The sequence below is a fragment of the Protopterus annectens genome, chromosome 8.part0 (genome assembly GCF_019279795.1).
Source record: "Protopterus annectens isolate FY-2018-M chromosome 8.part0, PAN1.0, whole genome shotgun sequence".
NCBI lineage: Eukaryota > Metazoa > Chordata > Ceratodontiformes > Protopteridae > Protopterus > Protopterus annectens.
Window position 1 is genome coordinate 837,504,932 of NC_056741.1, and position 17,062 is coordinate 837,521,993.

General features: G+C 35.9%; 2 protein-coding genes across 3 annotated transcripts in view; one reads left to right on the forward strand and one right to left on the reverse strand.

Moving 5' to 3' along the window:
- Positions 1 to 17,062, forward strand: part of LOC122809088 (class II histocompatibility antigen, B-L beta chain-like) — an 837,388-nt gene that overhangs the window by 450,331 nt on the left and 369,995 nt on the right. The gene's annotated exons all lie outside the window — the stretch shown is intronic.
- The window catches only part of LOC122809091 (class II histocompatibility antigen, B-L beta chain-like), a 114,216-nt gene continuing 111,072 nt past the window's right edge, over positions 13,919 to 17,062 (reverse strand). The window contains exon 4 of the mRNA XM_044080321.1: positions 13,919 to 14,047. Coding sequence (XP_043936256.1) covers positions 13,938 to 14,047 — 110 coding nt within the window. The 3' untranslated portion in view covers positions 13,919 to 13,937. The remainder of the gene's footprint in view (positions 14,048 to 17,062) is intronic.

Here is a 17,062-nt window from a genome sequence, read left to right on the forward strand (position 1 = left end):
TTATTTATTTACTGACATTTGATTACCGGGGAAGTCTGACTGGGTAGGTGCCCATTTTCAGCAGTGGCCCAGGGAGAAAAGCTCCAAAGTATAATTTTACAAGCTTGAAAAATAATACAAAAACATCTACAATGTAAATTATATAATATTACACATAATGTGACAACATTAATTAAAAATAAATACAACTCACATGACAATAATTTAATATTTAGAGAAATTTAGCCAATTTAGAGAAATTAAAGGTAAATAACTGGTAGCTGCTGTGAGACAAAAAGCGACTCAGAAGGTATTGAAAATTCCTTTATAACTGCTGAGCAACCAAGACAGCACTCCAAATGGTAACTTAAGAAATAAAGCAACACTCAAAGTAATAAAACAACACTCCAAGCAGTATTAAGCGCTTTCATCAACTAAATGACTTCATCAGAATGAAATACTGCTACTAACAACTGTTTAAATATAAATCATGAACCAATCATCTCAAACTTACATCACTTCCTTCCAGAATACTATACTAAATCAAATTACTATATTGACAATTTTTAAAATATTTAAAACCTATCTATTATACATAGTCCATAAATAGCTATTATAAGCATTAAACAAAGATGACATCTACCTAAATCACAATAAAAACATAGATCTTAATTGCGACACTGAAGACATAGATATCCTATCATTCAACCCAGGTGAATGATATGCATCCAGTCTTATTTGCCACTTAAGCTCAACAATTTCTAAATAATCATCGACTGCCCCCCCCCCCCCCGTGGTCCCATAGCAGCCTGTTCCAATATAAAAAATGTAAAAGAATGGTTAGGTTTATTACAAATATGCTTATATAATGCATTAGTCTCATTTTTGTGTTTAGTGTCATATAAATGCTGGTGTACTCTATTTCTGAGGACATTCTTAGTCTTTCTCACATAATAACTTTCACACTTCGTGCACAGTGCCAGATAGACCACCCCCTTACTATAACAGTACATTTTCTTATTATTAGTAATAATCCCAAAATTTTTAATTTAATTTTCTCTGTATTCATAACATAAGGGCATTGGGTACATCTTCCACACTTGAAAGTCCCTCCTTGTCGTGTTTCATATTTTGTTTTTTCAAATAATCCCTTAAAAGAAGTATCCTTTTTATAAACTACCTTAGGTTCAATACCATCCTTCGCCTGCAAATCAAGGTCTACCTCAAATATTTTCCAATATTTGGAAATAATATTTCTAATATTTAAAAAAAATCACTGGAATACGTAAGGGTAAACACTCATCCAAAATCCATCAAATTATTACAATTTCCCTGACCTCCAATGCTTTTTACAAGAAAACTGAATTTAGCTTTATATTTTCAAAATGGTAGTATGAACATTGAGCCTTTGGAACTTCGGAGACATAGTACTTTTTCACCCCCTTCTCACCCTTTAGTACAATTATTTGAAAATCTATGTGAATTTGATATCAGGAAATTATTACATGGAAAGAACAAGAGAATTGATAGTTATAATTTTGAAAGGAGGGAAGCTATTTTGCTTAAGGACGTTCTTGAACAACATGATATCAGGTTAATGAAACCTGATAAAGGTGGTGGTTTGGTCATAATGAATGTGAATGACTACAACAGTAAAATGTTTGAAATGTTGTATAGTGAGGTATACCTAGAAGTTTCTCATAATGAAATGAATTTGGCCTACCGTAATATAGATTTAGAATTAGAACAGCTATTACTTAATGGGCAAATTACTATTGAGACTTATAACTATTTGTCAACTGTACATTCTAGAATACCGACAATTTTTGGTATACCAAAAATTCACAAATCCATCTCCAATCCACCTTTAAGACAGATTGTTGATGCTAAGGCCTCAAAAACCTATAGTCTTGCTAAATTTGGTGACAGTAAGGTCAAAAATGTACTTAATAGTCGTAGTTCTTTGATAAAGGACTCATGGGACATCCTTACAAAAATTCAACATGGCATGTTTGATAAGAACCTCATTCTGGCCACTATTGATGTGTGTGACCTATTTTCGGTTATACCTCATCAAACTGGCCTTGAATGGTTCTACGACTATTTATGTGTCAATTTTGTCACCTTTGAAGGACATCTTTTTAAACAAAAGCAAGGGGTAGCAATGGGTGCGTGCTGTGCTCCAGTTTTTGCAAACATTGTTTTGGCACAATGGGAAGACCTGTTTGTATTTAATTCAGAATTTACGGCTTCATGGGTATTGTATGGGCGATACCTTGATGATATTGTCCTTTTCTGGAATGGTAGTGAAGATGACTTGGAGAAGTTCTTCACATACATAAATGATGCAACTGGTTTCCTTAAATTTACTATGAATAAGAACTTGGATTTTGTTAATTTCTTGGATGTTACTATTAGGAAGGACTATATTAATAATTGTTTCATTTCTCAATTATATAGAAAACCAACGTACTCCAATTCATTGCTACATTTTGCAAGTGCGCACCGATTGCACCAAAAGAAGGCCCTAGTTAAGGGTCAGTACGTGAGAGTGGCTAGAATGGTCTCTGATTTTGATGATTTCCTGAAAGAATGTGAAGTAATGAAAAACATGCTTTGTAGGAGAGGTTACCCTGAAGCCTTTGTCTTTGATATATACAATTAAGTTAAAATTAAGAGAACTAGTGGGCATTTTTCTTGCCTATTAGCTCAGGTCACTATTGGAGGTCAGGGAAATTGTAATAATTTGATGGATTTTGGACGAGTGTTTACCCTTACATATTCCAGTGATTTTTTAAATATTAGAAATATTATTTCCAAATATTGGAAAATATTTGAGGTAGACCTTGATGTGCAGGTGAAGGTTGGTATTGAACCTAAGGTAGTTTATAAAAAGGATACTTCTTTTAAGGGATTATTTGAAAAAAACAAAATATGAAACACGACAAGGAGGGACTTTCAAGTGTGGAAGATGTACCCAATGCCCTTATGTTATGAATACAGAGAAAATTAAATTAAAAATTTTGGGATTATTACTAATAAGAAGAAAATGTACTGTTATAGTAAGGGGGTGGTCTATCTGGCACTATGCACGAAGTGTGAAAGTTATTATGTGGGAAAGACTAAGAATGCCCTCAGAAATAGAGTATACCAGCATTTATATGACATTAAACACAAAAATGAGAATAATGCATTATATAAGCATATTTGTAATAAACCTAACCATTCTTTTACATTTTTTATATTGGAACAAGCTGATATGGGACCATGTGGGGGGCAGTCAATGATTATTTAGAATTTGTTGAGCTTAAGTGGCAAATAAGACTGGATGCATATCATTCACCTGGGTTGAATGATAGGATATCTATGTCTTCAGTGTTGAAATTAAGATCTATGTTTTTATTATGATTTAGGTAGATGTCATCTTTGTTTAATGCTTATAATAGCTATTTATGGACTATGTATAATAGATAGATAGGTTTTAAATATTTAAAAAATTGTCAATATAGTAATTTGATTTAGTATAGTATTCTGGAAGGAAGTGATGTAAGTTTGAGATGATTGGTTCATGATTTATATTTAAACAGTTGTTAGTAGCAGTATTTCATTCTGATGAAGTCATTTAGTTGACGAAAGTGCTTAATACTGCTTGGAGTGTTGTTTTATTACTTTGAGTGTTGCCTTATTTCTTAAGTTACCATTTGGAGTGTTGTCTTGGTTGCTCAGCAGTTATAAAGGAATTTTCATTACCTTCTGAGTCGCTTTTTATCTCACAGCAGCTACAAGTTATTTACTAGTTTGTGGACTTTGTTTTACTTCTCAGAAATTAAAGGTAAGTTAGTATAATACTAATAATGCAGGCGGTTGGTGTGACAGAGCAAGATGCAGAGGATAGGAAGAAATGGAAAGAGATGATCCGCTGTGGCGACCCCTAACGGGAAAAGCCGAAAGAGAGAGAATGAGTATAATACTAATATATAATAATCTTGATGATAAATAGGAAATACACCCCGGGGATCACTTCTGTGTCTCTGTTCAACAGTGGCACAGGAAAATAACTTTCTTGGGTGGTGTAAACCAGGGAACCTTGTTGGCTAGGCTTTCGTAGGCCCTCGGGCCGATAGCCTAGTACCAACCTATGAACCTATACAAACAATAACTGCAATGTGAAGTGAGAGGGGAAAAAAAGCAGGGTTATGGTATATTTAGAAAGAGAGTCAGAGGAGAGAAATTGATGGAAGTTAGCAAGTGAGTAAAGAAGATAAGGAGGAGGAGTAAAGTATGAATAGGTACTTGTTTATATTTAGGAATATAGTTTATCCTGGGGTTGAGCAAAAACAGAGCCAGACTTTTGGTTAGGAAGTCTTTCAGAATGGTTTTATAGGACTGGAGGGAGGGTATTGACCTGATGGATACATGTAAGGAGTGCCAGGACTTGGCAACAAGGTATGAGTACAGACCGTGCCCAGCAGATCTGATCGGTTTGCGGACAGAGATAGGTTTCTGGTCAATAAATTGTAATGACCAAGTAGAACTGCAGTTATATAGAATGGTACTTTAGTACCAAACAAGCAGATGAATGCTGTATAACTTTATACGTGGTAAGAAGCTGTGTTTATGTTAGTTGATGGAGTAGTTCTAACCATTGTAGGCCTTTTAGTACAATACAGTAGTGGGTTCTGAAAGGGGTGCTTGATGCAAATGTTGCCACTTTATTATAATACTGTTCAAGTTTTGCTTTTGTGATGCCTGGAGGTTAGTAAGGATGAGATCACTATAAAGTAGTGAGGGGAAGAGGTAGGCAGTGGCAAAAGTAGTTTTGGTTGCATTGGTGAGAAGTTTTTACTCTGTAAAGCATCCCTAGTTGTTGGTGGGTTTTTATGCAATTTTGTATATGCAGATCAGATTTAAGATTATCAGCCAGTATCACCCCTAATAATTTGCTATGTAAAGTGACTTCAATGTTTGTATTATTAAGAGAGATGAGTTTAAATTCTGATTTTTCATGAGAAAGGGATTTGAGCAAAAAAAGTAGGTTTTTTTGGGGGGGGTGAGCATGAGCTGCGAGTTACAAAGACATGTTTCAGTGGCTGTTAAAGTTTACTCAGTAATTCTTTGGAAAAGTAACAGGTTGTCTGATGCCCATGAAAGTGTGGAATCATCTGTATATTGTATTAGGGAGACCTGTGGTGTGGATCTGTGGAGGGTGTTGGTGAGAATGTTAAAGATGAGGGGACCATGTATAGAGCCTTACGACACACCAGTGGTGACTGGGAGGTATGGAGAGATAGTGGAATGCCATTTTACTGACTGTTACTTATTGGACAAATATCTTTTAAACCCTAGAAAGGTAAGCAGAGATAGACCAAGTAAGAACATTTAAAGTAGAAGTTTGCTGTGACAAACTGTGTTGAAGGCTTTAGACAAGTCCAAAAGAAACCAGTGGACAGAGATTAGTGTAGTTAAAAACAGAACCAAAATCAAAACTATACAAAACTCAGGAAAGCCAGAAGAGAACATTTAACAGATTAAGTATTTCATCCAAGATAAAGAAAAGACTTCTTCAAAATGACGGGTCTATATTAGATAGTCGAAGTTCCGTAACTCTGAACACCTAATGGTCAAACCATTAAATTAAGTTACAAAACTTCGACTATGCAAAAAAAAAAAAAAAATACAAATGTACAAATCAATAACTTCTTGTAAGCAGGGGGGCAAACCCCCCTACACCCCAGCGTGGGGGCTGTGCCCCCAACACCCCCCGCTACTTAAATATACCAACTCTGAGAACACACCACATTGAAGTGAATGGAAACCTCTGCTTATGGAGATTTCCATTCAAACACTCGAACTTTTACAAATTCAAATTTGTAGTCTCGACCATATGTGGTTCGAACTTGTAAAAGTCTGACTACGTGGATGGAACCCAAAATGACTATACAAGGTAAAACATGCTAGGTATACAAAGTAGACAACTGCATAAAACCCACTTGACCAGAAATAATTTAAGAAATTAATAAATATTCACACAAATATGATCATTTTTTAGATTTTTCTAACTTGGCTGAATTCTTGTTAAAACACTAATCAATAAAATAACATCATTAGGACCTAGATGTTGTGAAGCATTTAATCTAAATTGCCAAATGTACTCTAACCTGTTAAATGGCCCACTCATAACATCAATATGTACTTGTTTTAAAACTGTGAACCAGGGCTGGGCCATTTAAGAACAGGCTAGAGTACTGCAAGTTAATCTGGCAGTCTGGCAACTTAGATTCCTTAATGATATTATTTCATTGATTAGTGTTCTAAAGATGAATTCAACCAAGTTATACAAATCTTAGAAGTGTTTATATTTATGCATATATTTATTAATTTCTTAATAAGTGTTTAAATTTTGATTAGAAGGTGTGTTTCTAATTTCCAGTCAAGTGGGTTTTATACAATTATGTTACCTTGTAATTGTCATTCTGAAGAAGTCTGTTTTTTATCCTGGGCAAAAGCTCCTAACCAATTAAACATACTCCTCCAGACTTCCTGCGCTTTGTGCAGTTTTGATTTTGACTTTAGATAAGTCAAGAAATAAGAAGAAGACTAGTTTGCCATTATCTCTGTCTTTATTGGCAGTATCTATAAAGGTTAGAAGTGCAGTGTTTGCACTATGGTAGGGAAAGAAGCTGTCTTTTGTAGAGGACAACAGCTCTTCCTACAGGAGATGTTTAGCAATTGTTATTGAATACAGCTTTCAAGTATTCTGGAGAGGAGAGATAAGACTGGAGAATAAGCATACTAGTACCAGTGTACAAGAACAAAGGGGACATTCACAGCTGCAGGCAGTATAGATGTACCAAACTCCTGCCACACTGCATTAAAGTCCTAGACAGGGTGATTGATAAACAAATACAAAGAGTAGTAGACACTAAGATGGGAGATGAGCAGTTCGGATTCAGATCAAGATGCAGCACAACTGACACAATGTTTGTTGTGAGGCAGATTGTTGAGAAGAAGCTAGAGATGAGGAAAGAGTCCAATTGGGCATTCTTAGGCTTAGAGAAAGCATATGACAAGTTGCCAAGAAAGCTGATTTGGGCAGTTTTGTGATGGTTCAAAGCCCCAGAAACATTGGTAGAACTGGTGTAGGCTATGTCCAAATAACCACTGACTCAAGTGTGAACAGTGCTTGGACTCACAGAGGGGTTCCTAGTGGGACTGGGTCTACATCAGGGTTCATCTCTGAGCCCACTGCTATTCATACTGGTGACAGACAACATTAGCAAAGATGTCGGAAGGGACAGGTTGACAAAGTTGCTGTATGCAGACGCTGTGGCATTGCAGGTAGACTCTGAACAAGAACTTCAGCAAAGGATGGAGGAATGGAATGTAAAATTGAAGGCTCATGGGTTGACACTGAGCACAGATAAGACAGCTACAATGGCAGCAAATTGGGGAAATCAGAACAAGTTTGAGAATTGAGATAGAAGGAAAAGTGGTGGAACACTGGCACAGAGTGTCAGGTGTAGAGTAAGACATAAGAATGCCAAAAAATCTGAAAAGTAATGTGTATGAAACACTTGTGACCAGTACTTTTGTATGATACAAAACTTGAGTAGTAAAAGCACAGCAGATCAGTAAGCTAGAGGTCATGAAGATAAAGTGCCTGAGATGAGTGGTGGGATGCACTTTGTGGGACAGATGAAGAAATGAGGACATCAGAGCAGAAAAGGACAAAGAGAGCAGATTATGGTGTTGCAGCCAAATGCGCAGAAAAGCAGAAGACAACCTGGTAAAGAAGATTTGGGACAGACAGAAAGCAAGAGAAAATGAGGGCATCCAGCAAAGAGGGGGATGAATTATGTGAGAGAAGACCTGTGACAGTCAGGCATGAATAGTGAAGAAGGTAGGAGAGTGGCACTGAATCAAAAGAGATGGCGATAGTTGACACGACACCTCAACCCCATGCAGAAAATGGAAAAAAAGGGGACTGATGATGATGATGAGGAATAAGATTGCTGTAGATCTAAAGTTAGTGATGCCTGCTGAATTTCTTGCTTTGTGTAGAGGGATGTTTGTTTGTTTTTCAGAGAAAGAGAATGTGGGATTCCTGGATTGACTTATTTGTAAGGATTGAGACATGACAGGCAATGTTACTGTTTGCTCTTTTAAGGTACTCACTTGGAAGGTCATCAGCTGAAATAGGCATGGTTTGAGTTTGTTTAGGAGTATTTTTATATAGGATGCAGGCACAGGTTTGAAGGTCAAAGTGGATGTGGTGACATATGGCTGTTGGGCAGGGCTGGGATTATATGTTAGGGAATCCTTGGTTAGGGACATTGCTATTTTCGAAATAAGAGTTGAATTCTATTGCAGTTTTGATTGGTGAGTTATTGGAAGATGGGTTAAGGATGAATTGCTGGTTGGGATGTAAGATTTCTTAATGGTTGACCAGAATTTTTAGGGTTCTGTTTACTATTGTTCTGAATGTTGTTATGCTATAGTTTTTTTTTTGTCTTAATTTACTTGCTTTTCAGTATAGTTGTGGGACATTTTGAAGTTTTCAAAATATTGCAGAATTTTATAATTATAATTTTTCCGTGCTTTTTTCTCTATCCTGTATTAACATTCTACTCATTTTGGATTACCAAATGGCATTATTTGTTTTTTCAATCTGTTCCTTCTATGAGATTCAAAGCTATTTAGGATATTTAGGAAAGCTGTAGTGAATTAATTTACAGCATCATCTAATGGAATAATTTTTTAGGATGTTCCAGTTAATAAATAGGGTAACACTTTGCATGCTTTTTATAAACATGCTCTTCAAGTGGATGTGTGAGATGTCTGGTTGTACAGACTGAGAGACTGTACCTATGAAAGCCTGACACTATGCCTGTGGTGGTAACTTTACTATGGTCTGACACTAGGATCTAGTCTAATAAGAAGTTTGATGTTCTCCTATAATATCTGGGGCTATTAATTAATTGTGAGAAACTGTAATAGTTCATGCTGGTTGTAGGGGAGTTAGAAGTTATGTTCAACCAACCGATATTGACATCACCTAGTAGTATTTATCTTGTGGAACTGTTAGGGATATGCGGTGTAGGATGTCTTTCAGTGTAGCTATATTGCTGCCAGCAGGGATGTAAAGGTCAGTAATACATGATTATTAATATTTTTTACTTTCTGGAAAGTAATAAGAAGCTCTGCTGAGTTGAATTTTGGTAGTGATTTGTTGAGGGGGGAAATGTGGTGATTGTTGGGAAATGTTAAAGCATCACCTTCCCTCTTTATACTGTCATTATGGATGACAGTATAGCCAGGGGGTATCATGCAGAGTCATTTATGCTGTATTTAAGCCAAGTTTCAGTTACAGCTAAAATATTGGACTTTTGTTGGGTAATCCAGGAATGTAGTTCAGTAGCTTTATTTCTTATGCTTCTAACATTTATGGTGGCAAAAGTTAAGATTACTGTGGTGGGAAGTTGATCATTATGGGGTTGGAGTAGTATATGGAAGGTAATTGTCTTGATGTTGGTTGTGATAGATCGGGCCACGTTTAGGGTTAATGTCTCCTGCTAGGAGTTTAGTATATTGGGATATTACTGACTCTTTTTTGGGTGGCATTATTTTTCCACTTAATTTTATTTTGATTTGAGTTGGAATGGAGTTAATCAGTCTAAATTTGGGGTAAATGTGAGGGGGTGTCATTAAATACGTTCGGTGTGATGTGTGGAGAGTTTATGGAGGAAGTATGGCTAGGTGGTGGGGATAGAGATGGAGAGATGTTGAGAGCTATTATTGAATCCTGTTAGGATGAAAGATGTGTCAGTAGGAGGAGAAGAATAGAGGAAATGCTGAGAAGTAGCATGATTAATTAAAGGTATCTGTATTTTATTAATGGCAACTACTGAGGAAGAAGGAATCTGGAAGCAAGCAGGAAGTTGCAGGACTATATGATATTTAGTGGTGGTATAGTCTGAAAGCTGGTAGAATGTAGGTATGAAGATAATATTTTCAGTGAAAGAAGGGAATTAGGTTGTTCTGCTATTTTCTCTTATGTTTCTGAAATGTAAGAAATAGAGAGGCTTGAAAGGATAGAATATGAGGATGTAGTTAAGATAGGAAATAGTGACGGTTTATTTGGGCGAAAACAGAAGTTGAAATGTACAGTACTAGATACGTACTGTTGAAGAGTGGTTTGAGATGGAATGGATATACTGCAAAGTAGAATGGGAGGGAGAAGGGCTCTTGGGAATGTTGTTAAATGTTAAAAGGAAGTCGGGGAAATAGAAATAGGAGTATTTGTATGATAGTATTAAAGATGTTTAGGGAGGGTTAGAAAATGGGTGTGACAGAATAAAGGTGTATGTGTTAAGTATAATGGTAGAATAAGGGGGTGGGAATTGGGGATGGGATAAGGGAATAAAGCAAAGCCAAGTGTAGCAGGCTTCCAACTCTCTGGTTAATTATTACAGACAGCATTCAGTGTATAGCCAGTACAAAGCAATTAACAACAAGGCACAACGTAGAGCAGGTTTTCTTACATTTACTGAGACTAAGTAATTGACATATACAGTGTTATCTGATGGTCAAGAAAAAGGACACTGGCCAACTTAGTAATTGGTCCTTAGAGTACAATTACTACTCCTTTGGGGGGAATGTCACATACACTTTCCAGCTTGTATTAGATTAGGTTACAGTCACAAGTTGTAAAACACTTGCCAAGAACTGTCTGATGTATAAGGGAATACTATTTTTCTATTACAATGAATGCATATTACTGCTGTCTTTTGGCTATTAACAAGTGTATGTTTACACACTAGGAGATCCCCAGACAAGAGAAGCCATATTTTCAAAATCTAGCAGAACCTGAACCGCCTTTCCTTTGAAAATACAGCACACTTCATAGCTTGGTTGAAACATTATGACATAGTGCTGAATAGATTATCTTTCGTGTTCTTTTATTGTATCACACAGGAGTAGCTTCATTTAAAGCATGCATTGCAGTTTTCACTTTTCTACCAGTAATATTCTGTTTAGTGTTAGTAGTACAAAATGTAACTTTGTGACCACTCCCCCTACATTTTGTAATAAATACATTACTTGCAACTTTTTGTTTCACAGAAGACAATGCATTTCCTTCTGCAGTTCGAGACTTAAAACAGGCAATTACATTTTAAACACTGTGCCACTAACTAAAGAAAACTTTCTGCTTAAGATACTAGCACAGTAGTGTTACTGGGATCACTTGTTACTACCCATTGTCTATATTTACAAGACGATGTTCTTTTAAACCCATCTACTGACACAATTTATAGCATTTTCTATTTACCATTACTATCATATTTAAGCCAAATATTTAAAATATTCTTTAAATTATGTAACCTGTGTACGTTCTAGTTTATCCACTTTAAAAGTCCAATTTTAAAACTGTTTTGTTTTTACTTCAGGAGTTATCCCACCCCCAAACAAAACTTCTTTATTCAGGTTGTCATATACCATGTAATCAGCTCCTTCCAAGTCCATGTACATTTTCTTTTCTTCTCCTGTTAGCTGTGATGGTAGGATTTTCACCCAATCTGCTCAATTCCAGTTCTCTGTGGGGAATAGAACTCAAATGCCACCAAACAGGGCTCCAAGTCATCCTCCATGATTAGTTTCTTCGTAGACAACAAAGTCTTATGACTAGTAGCTATGCTGGTCAGTACAACTAGCTATTGCTGTAGTTGTACAAGCTTTTGGCCAGTTCCTACCTGTGATTCCAAAAGTTCTATAATAAGTCCTCCATGAATGGGGTCACCAGAGAACTCACACACAATAACTACAGCATCATAAGGAATTAGTAGCATAAAATATGGTTTGTACTTGGTTGCAGAGGTAATGCAAGACTCTGAAAATCAACAAGTCTTTGGCCATCTTCCGTTGCACATGCCACCAATGTAAGTTCAAGAAGATGCTGGAGGCAGAACTTACAGAAAATACTTGTTTACTCGGTAACCCATAAAGTCATGTAATGCAAAAATAACTATCCTCGTAACTTCCGGTTTGAAACTAAAGACAGTGCCTTTAGTTACTTCACATGAACAGGGTTCAATCTGCACAAGATACAGGTTGTAAAACAAAGACAAAGACTGCTGGCATCTCCCAGATCCAGCTTACAACTCTACAAACAGATACTTCCATGAAGAACACTTCACAGGTTAACCCAGACTGAGATTTTACGCTTCCCCATTTTAAGGGTATTAGTTCCTATGATCTTTCAGGTGATGAGCTAACTTCTGATTTTTCCCACCAGGATATTCCCTTTTATACCCAATAACCGATAATTAGGAACTTGTTATCTATTTAATATTTTGGTATTTCTGACTCTGATTCTCAGTAAGAATATTCTCACACTCCACATTGCAGTACATTTAAAGGCATATTACACATTTGCCAAATTCAACATACACTTTTAAAGACAAAATACACATTTTCCAATGTCAACATTTTACTCTCTCTCTCTCTACATATAAATCTATCTGTCTTTCTATCTATCTATCTATCTATCTATCTATCTATCTATCTATCCATCTATATAAACATTGACAACCCACAATACTGAATCCCACATCATCGAGAAGAAATCATCGAAACTTCACTTCATTGAATAACTGGATCATTGAATGACATCCCACTGTAAGTAACCTGTTGGCCAACAAGGTGGATTTTGCCCTTTTCTCAACTATAGTGTGATTTCGGAGTTGGTATATTTAGTTGAGGGTGGAGGGGCACAGCCCCCCACATGGGTGGGTTGGAGATGGTATGGTTTTGTTTTCGCTAGTTGTGGTATGAGTGGTTACTTACTGTGGGAATGCATCTGACAAAATAGTAGTTCACTGAAGTGTGGTTTTGATGATTTCATCTCGATGATGTGGGATTCAATACTGTAGGCTTTCAATGTTATAAAGTAGACCCATATATATATCTGTGTGTGTGTGTGTGTGTGTGTCTGTAGATATATGTGTATATATATATATATATATATATATATATATATATATATATATATATATATATATATACATATATTTAATTGGATGCCATCATGAATAGAGTTACAGTGACTGTTCAAAGTGAATGGAAAATTCGAAGTTCATTTCAAAAATGACTTGTGGGGAATACTAAAAAATGTTCAGAAGTTCAGTTTTCCGTTTTCTAGTAATCTGATAAGTCAGATATTTGCAGTTTATGGCATTTTTGTTTGAAAATTAAAAATGAGTGTAATGGCAATTTAACCAACTGTTCCAGAATTAATGTACTTCAGAGTAACCTTAATCATGTGATAATGCTCAAGAATCATGTTGATAGGTCCTGGGATATAAAAGAGTAAAACAGTGGCAAATAAACATGGCAGTCTTTTTTTCAGATACTTAAATTTTTACATGAGTTATGTGTGCACATTCAAAAAAATCTGGTTAAGTGCTGGGTTTTGGTGGACAAAAAGCTTCACATATGTGGAGTTTATTTTTTAACTCATTTAATAATTGTTTACCTTAAACCTGGGATGAATGTAGCAAAAGCTAGCACAGAGTGTGAAGAGCCATTTGATAAGATGTCAGACATTTTCTCTTACAGCAATTTTTAATACTAGTCCAAAAGTCATATTTGTGAAACTGCTAGTGTCTACACATGTCAAACACTCCTCTAGAGACACAAACATGTTACTTCTCTTCACCAAGTATGCCATCACTTAACTAAATTTTCACCCCAACACAAACTGTCCTAGAATACCTTGCCATAAGTATATAGATTGAAACAGTGAAAAGGTACAATTGGTAGGCACAGGATTTTAATATGATTCTGAATAAAAACTTGCAAAAACACAGTTGAAGGGATAAATGACAGATAACAGTAAATGGAAATACAATAAATGTAAATGTCTGTTTTATCATCCAGTGTCCTGGATTTCAGGAACCTACTTACCGACTATCTTTCAGAAAGTAGATGCCTAGTGGAATTCCTATCAATGCACATGGCACTGATACGATAAACAATACCGGGACTCTTGCATGGTGATCCATACTGTTCCCTGAAATTAAATAACAAACAAAATATACATTTTTATGTAGTACTTCTGTATAATAATGCACCTTTACTAAAACAGTTTTATGTTGGTGTCTTATGAGCATGGTGGAATTTGGAACTACTAGGTTCCATGATTTAGTGTTTATCTAGTCATGTTATTGTATGCATTTGAGTATACCATTTCATAGTTTCTGAGATGATTCTTTTAAGAAATAGTGAAGAAATACTTTTTTTAACATATTCTCTCCAATATCATAACCAAAGCAGTTATACAGAATTTACTGCACTTTAACAACACTGATTCTTTTGTTACACTGTAAATGGAGCTTTTTGATTGGGGTAGCCCTAGGTTGTAAATTAAATAGGCATATTTCCTAAAGATATAGGCAGAAATTCAAACAGAAAATTTTAACAAAGGATAGATACTACTTCTAATGCAGCGTTCTCTCAGTATAGTAAATAGCAATATACTTTAAAGTGAAAACAGGCAGCATTCCATGACATACTGCATACTTAAAGTAAGAGAAACATGCAATGCTTGACTATTGTAAGGTAGCCAAACAAATATTTTGTTTCTGGCAGGATGTTTTCTACCAGGTAAAGTGTATTCAGACCAGTTTATTTGTCAGACTTAAAGTCAGGTTCATTGTAACAAAAGTACACATTTACAAACTTCAAACGTAAAAAATACAAAAAAAAAATCACCAAAACAGTATAGTAAGTATGTTAACATTTAAACACATTAATGGTAGTAAAATAAATATTTAAAGACCTCTTGAAGTGCCCAAAAGGAAATGTCATACCTTAGCCAGTATGGTAAGTGAGTTCATCAGGTAGGACAATAATGGTTCCTAAATAAAGCCTAGAAAAACAAGCTACCACCCACTTAATGAGCAGAGAAGCTGAAATTGGTGGTTTATATAGGTAGCGCACATACCATGCAATGTATGATAAATTAAAACCATAAAATTAAACTAAGATCTAACTGCCACTGGCAGGCAGTACAGTTGGTGCAAAATTGGTAGCGTAAATGCACTGAGAGTACAGCAAACATTACAGGGTGGTAAAATGCACTTCTGGAAGCAGTAAAGCTGCTGAGATTTACATTAAATACTTTGGATCCAGGTCAAAATTATTTTTTAACTTGAAAGCAGATGTTATGCTTAGTCTGTTAAATATCCTTTCATAGTTGATTGGCTACCAATATTTAAGAAATAGTATAATTTCATGGAAACATATGTCTGCTTATGGAATGGTCTATTGAGTCCACCCAAGTGTTGAATCTGCTACTGCCTCATCTTTTCTTCCATCTGTCTCAAGCAGTCTGTGACTTTTCTGACATCCTTGGGCAGTACATGCAGGTTTCAGTAAGAGTCATAGGATCAGAGTTTCATAGGGGGGATCACTTCTGTGTCTCTGCTCGACAGTGGCACAGGAAAATAACTTTCTTGGGTGGAGTAAGCCATGGAACCTTGTTGGCTAGGCTTACGTAGGCCCTTGGGCCGATAGCCTAGTACCTACCTATGAACCTATGAACCTGTAGGTTTGGTGAAAAAACTTAAGTCCTAGTGGCTATAAAAGTGCCGGATGCCTTGCATCCTATGCTGGAACTTACATGATCCCAACTAATGATTAAAATTCCTTCCTAAAGGTATAATTTGATGACATGAATTTACATGAGAGGTATGAAAATTTTTGAAGTACAAAGTTGTCACATTTCATGGTATACATGATTTAAACTTTCACTGAAACCAATTGTCCAACTTTGTTCAGCTCATTAGGACTATATTCTAAGCAAAGGGTTTCAAATAGTAAGGAGTCCCTTAAAGCTTTGTAAGAAGGCAACAAGAAACCCAGGAGAGAGAGAGAGAGAGAGTCTTTTACTACTAGGCAAGCATTGAAGGCATTCATTTCTGTTTGTAATAAATCTTTGTAACTTCTCCAACTGCAACAGTTTGCTTATATGTAGGTTACAGACTATGGTACAATATTCAACAACTGGTCTGTTAAGTGCTTGACAAAGGGGGACAATCACTTTTCTGACATGACTCTTGGCCCCACAGAGAATCAGGAGGACAATTTTGTATACTTTGTGGATGTCATCTGCTATATCGGTAGCAAATGAAAGGTCTTTTACAATGTTGTCAGTTTTTAGCTGTTCTACTATACCATCCATATATAATGTTAAGTGTTGTTTGGGGGCAGCTGTTATCACTGGAGTTAAGGATAATGTGCCCAAGTTTACAGTCATCTGCATATTTGGTGAGCCACCCACTGAGTCATTTATGACATCTAAGAAAAACGGACAAAAACTAGTGGCCCCAGGCAGAGCCTTAAAGGTCTCCACTGGTGACAGGGCAATAGTGAGGAAAGGCGTCATTCTTACTTATTTCTGCACAAACTTGTAGCAAGCTACAACTGCATTTACCTTCAGCTCTCTAAATGAATACAAGCTTCTGTCATGAGCTATAATGCTGAACACTTTATCAACTTTGACATGATCTGCATAATCAGATAAACTTTCATTTACAGTGGTAGCTACACTCTCAAAACTAATTATGGGGTTAATCATACATCATCTATCTTTGATAAAAATTGCATTGGGTTAGGTCATAGAGAAGGGGGTTTCCTGTGATTTTTCCATAAGGATTCTTCTTCCATCATCTTGTATAATAGCTAATGAGGCTGACTGGTCTGTACTTATTGGGTCTGCAGACAGGCATCTCTTGTGGACTGGGGGCACAACAGCATAAGCACAGATATCAGGAAAATATAATTTTTTTAGCTCAGTAAGTATGCTTTTTTTTGGTTTGTGGAATTTATTTAGGATTCTATTATTTTTGTAGAGAAGCTGCATGTCAGATTATTACTATTATTAACATATATTCTGTGAAAAAGCAAGAAAAATAATGGCAATTTGAAAATGTAGTTTTCCAACTATGAAATAATGTACCAGTTCAAGAAGGAATCAGGAAGTTTGAGCATTTTCAGAAACTTTGTGAAATAGCACAGAATGTAA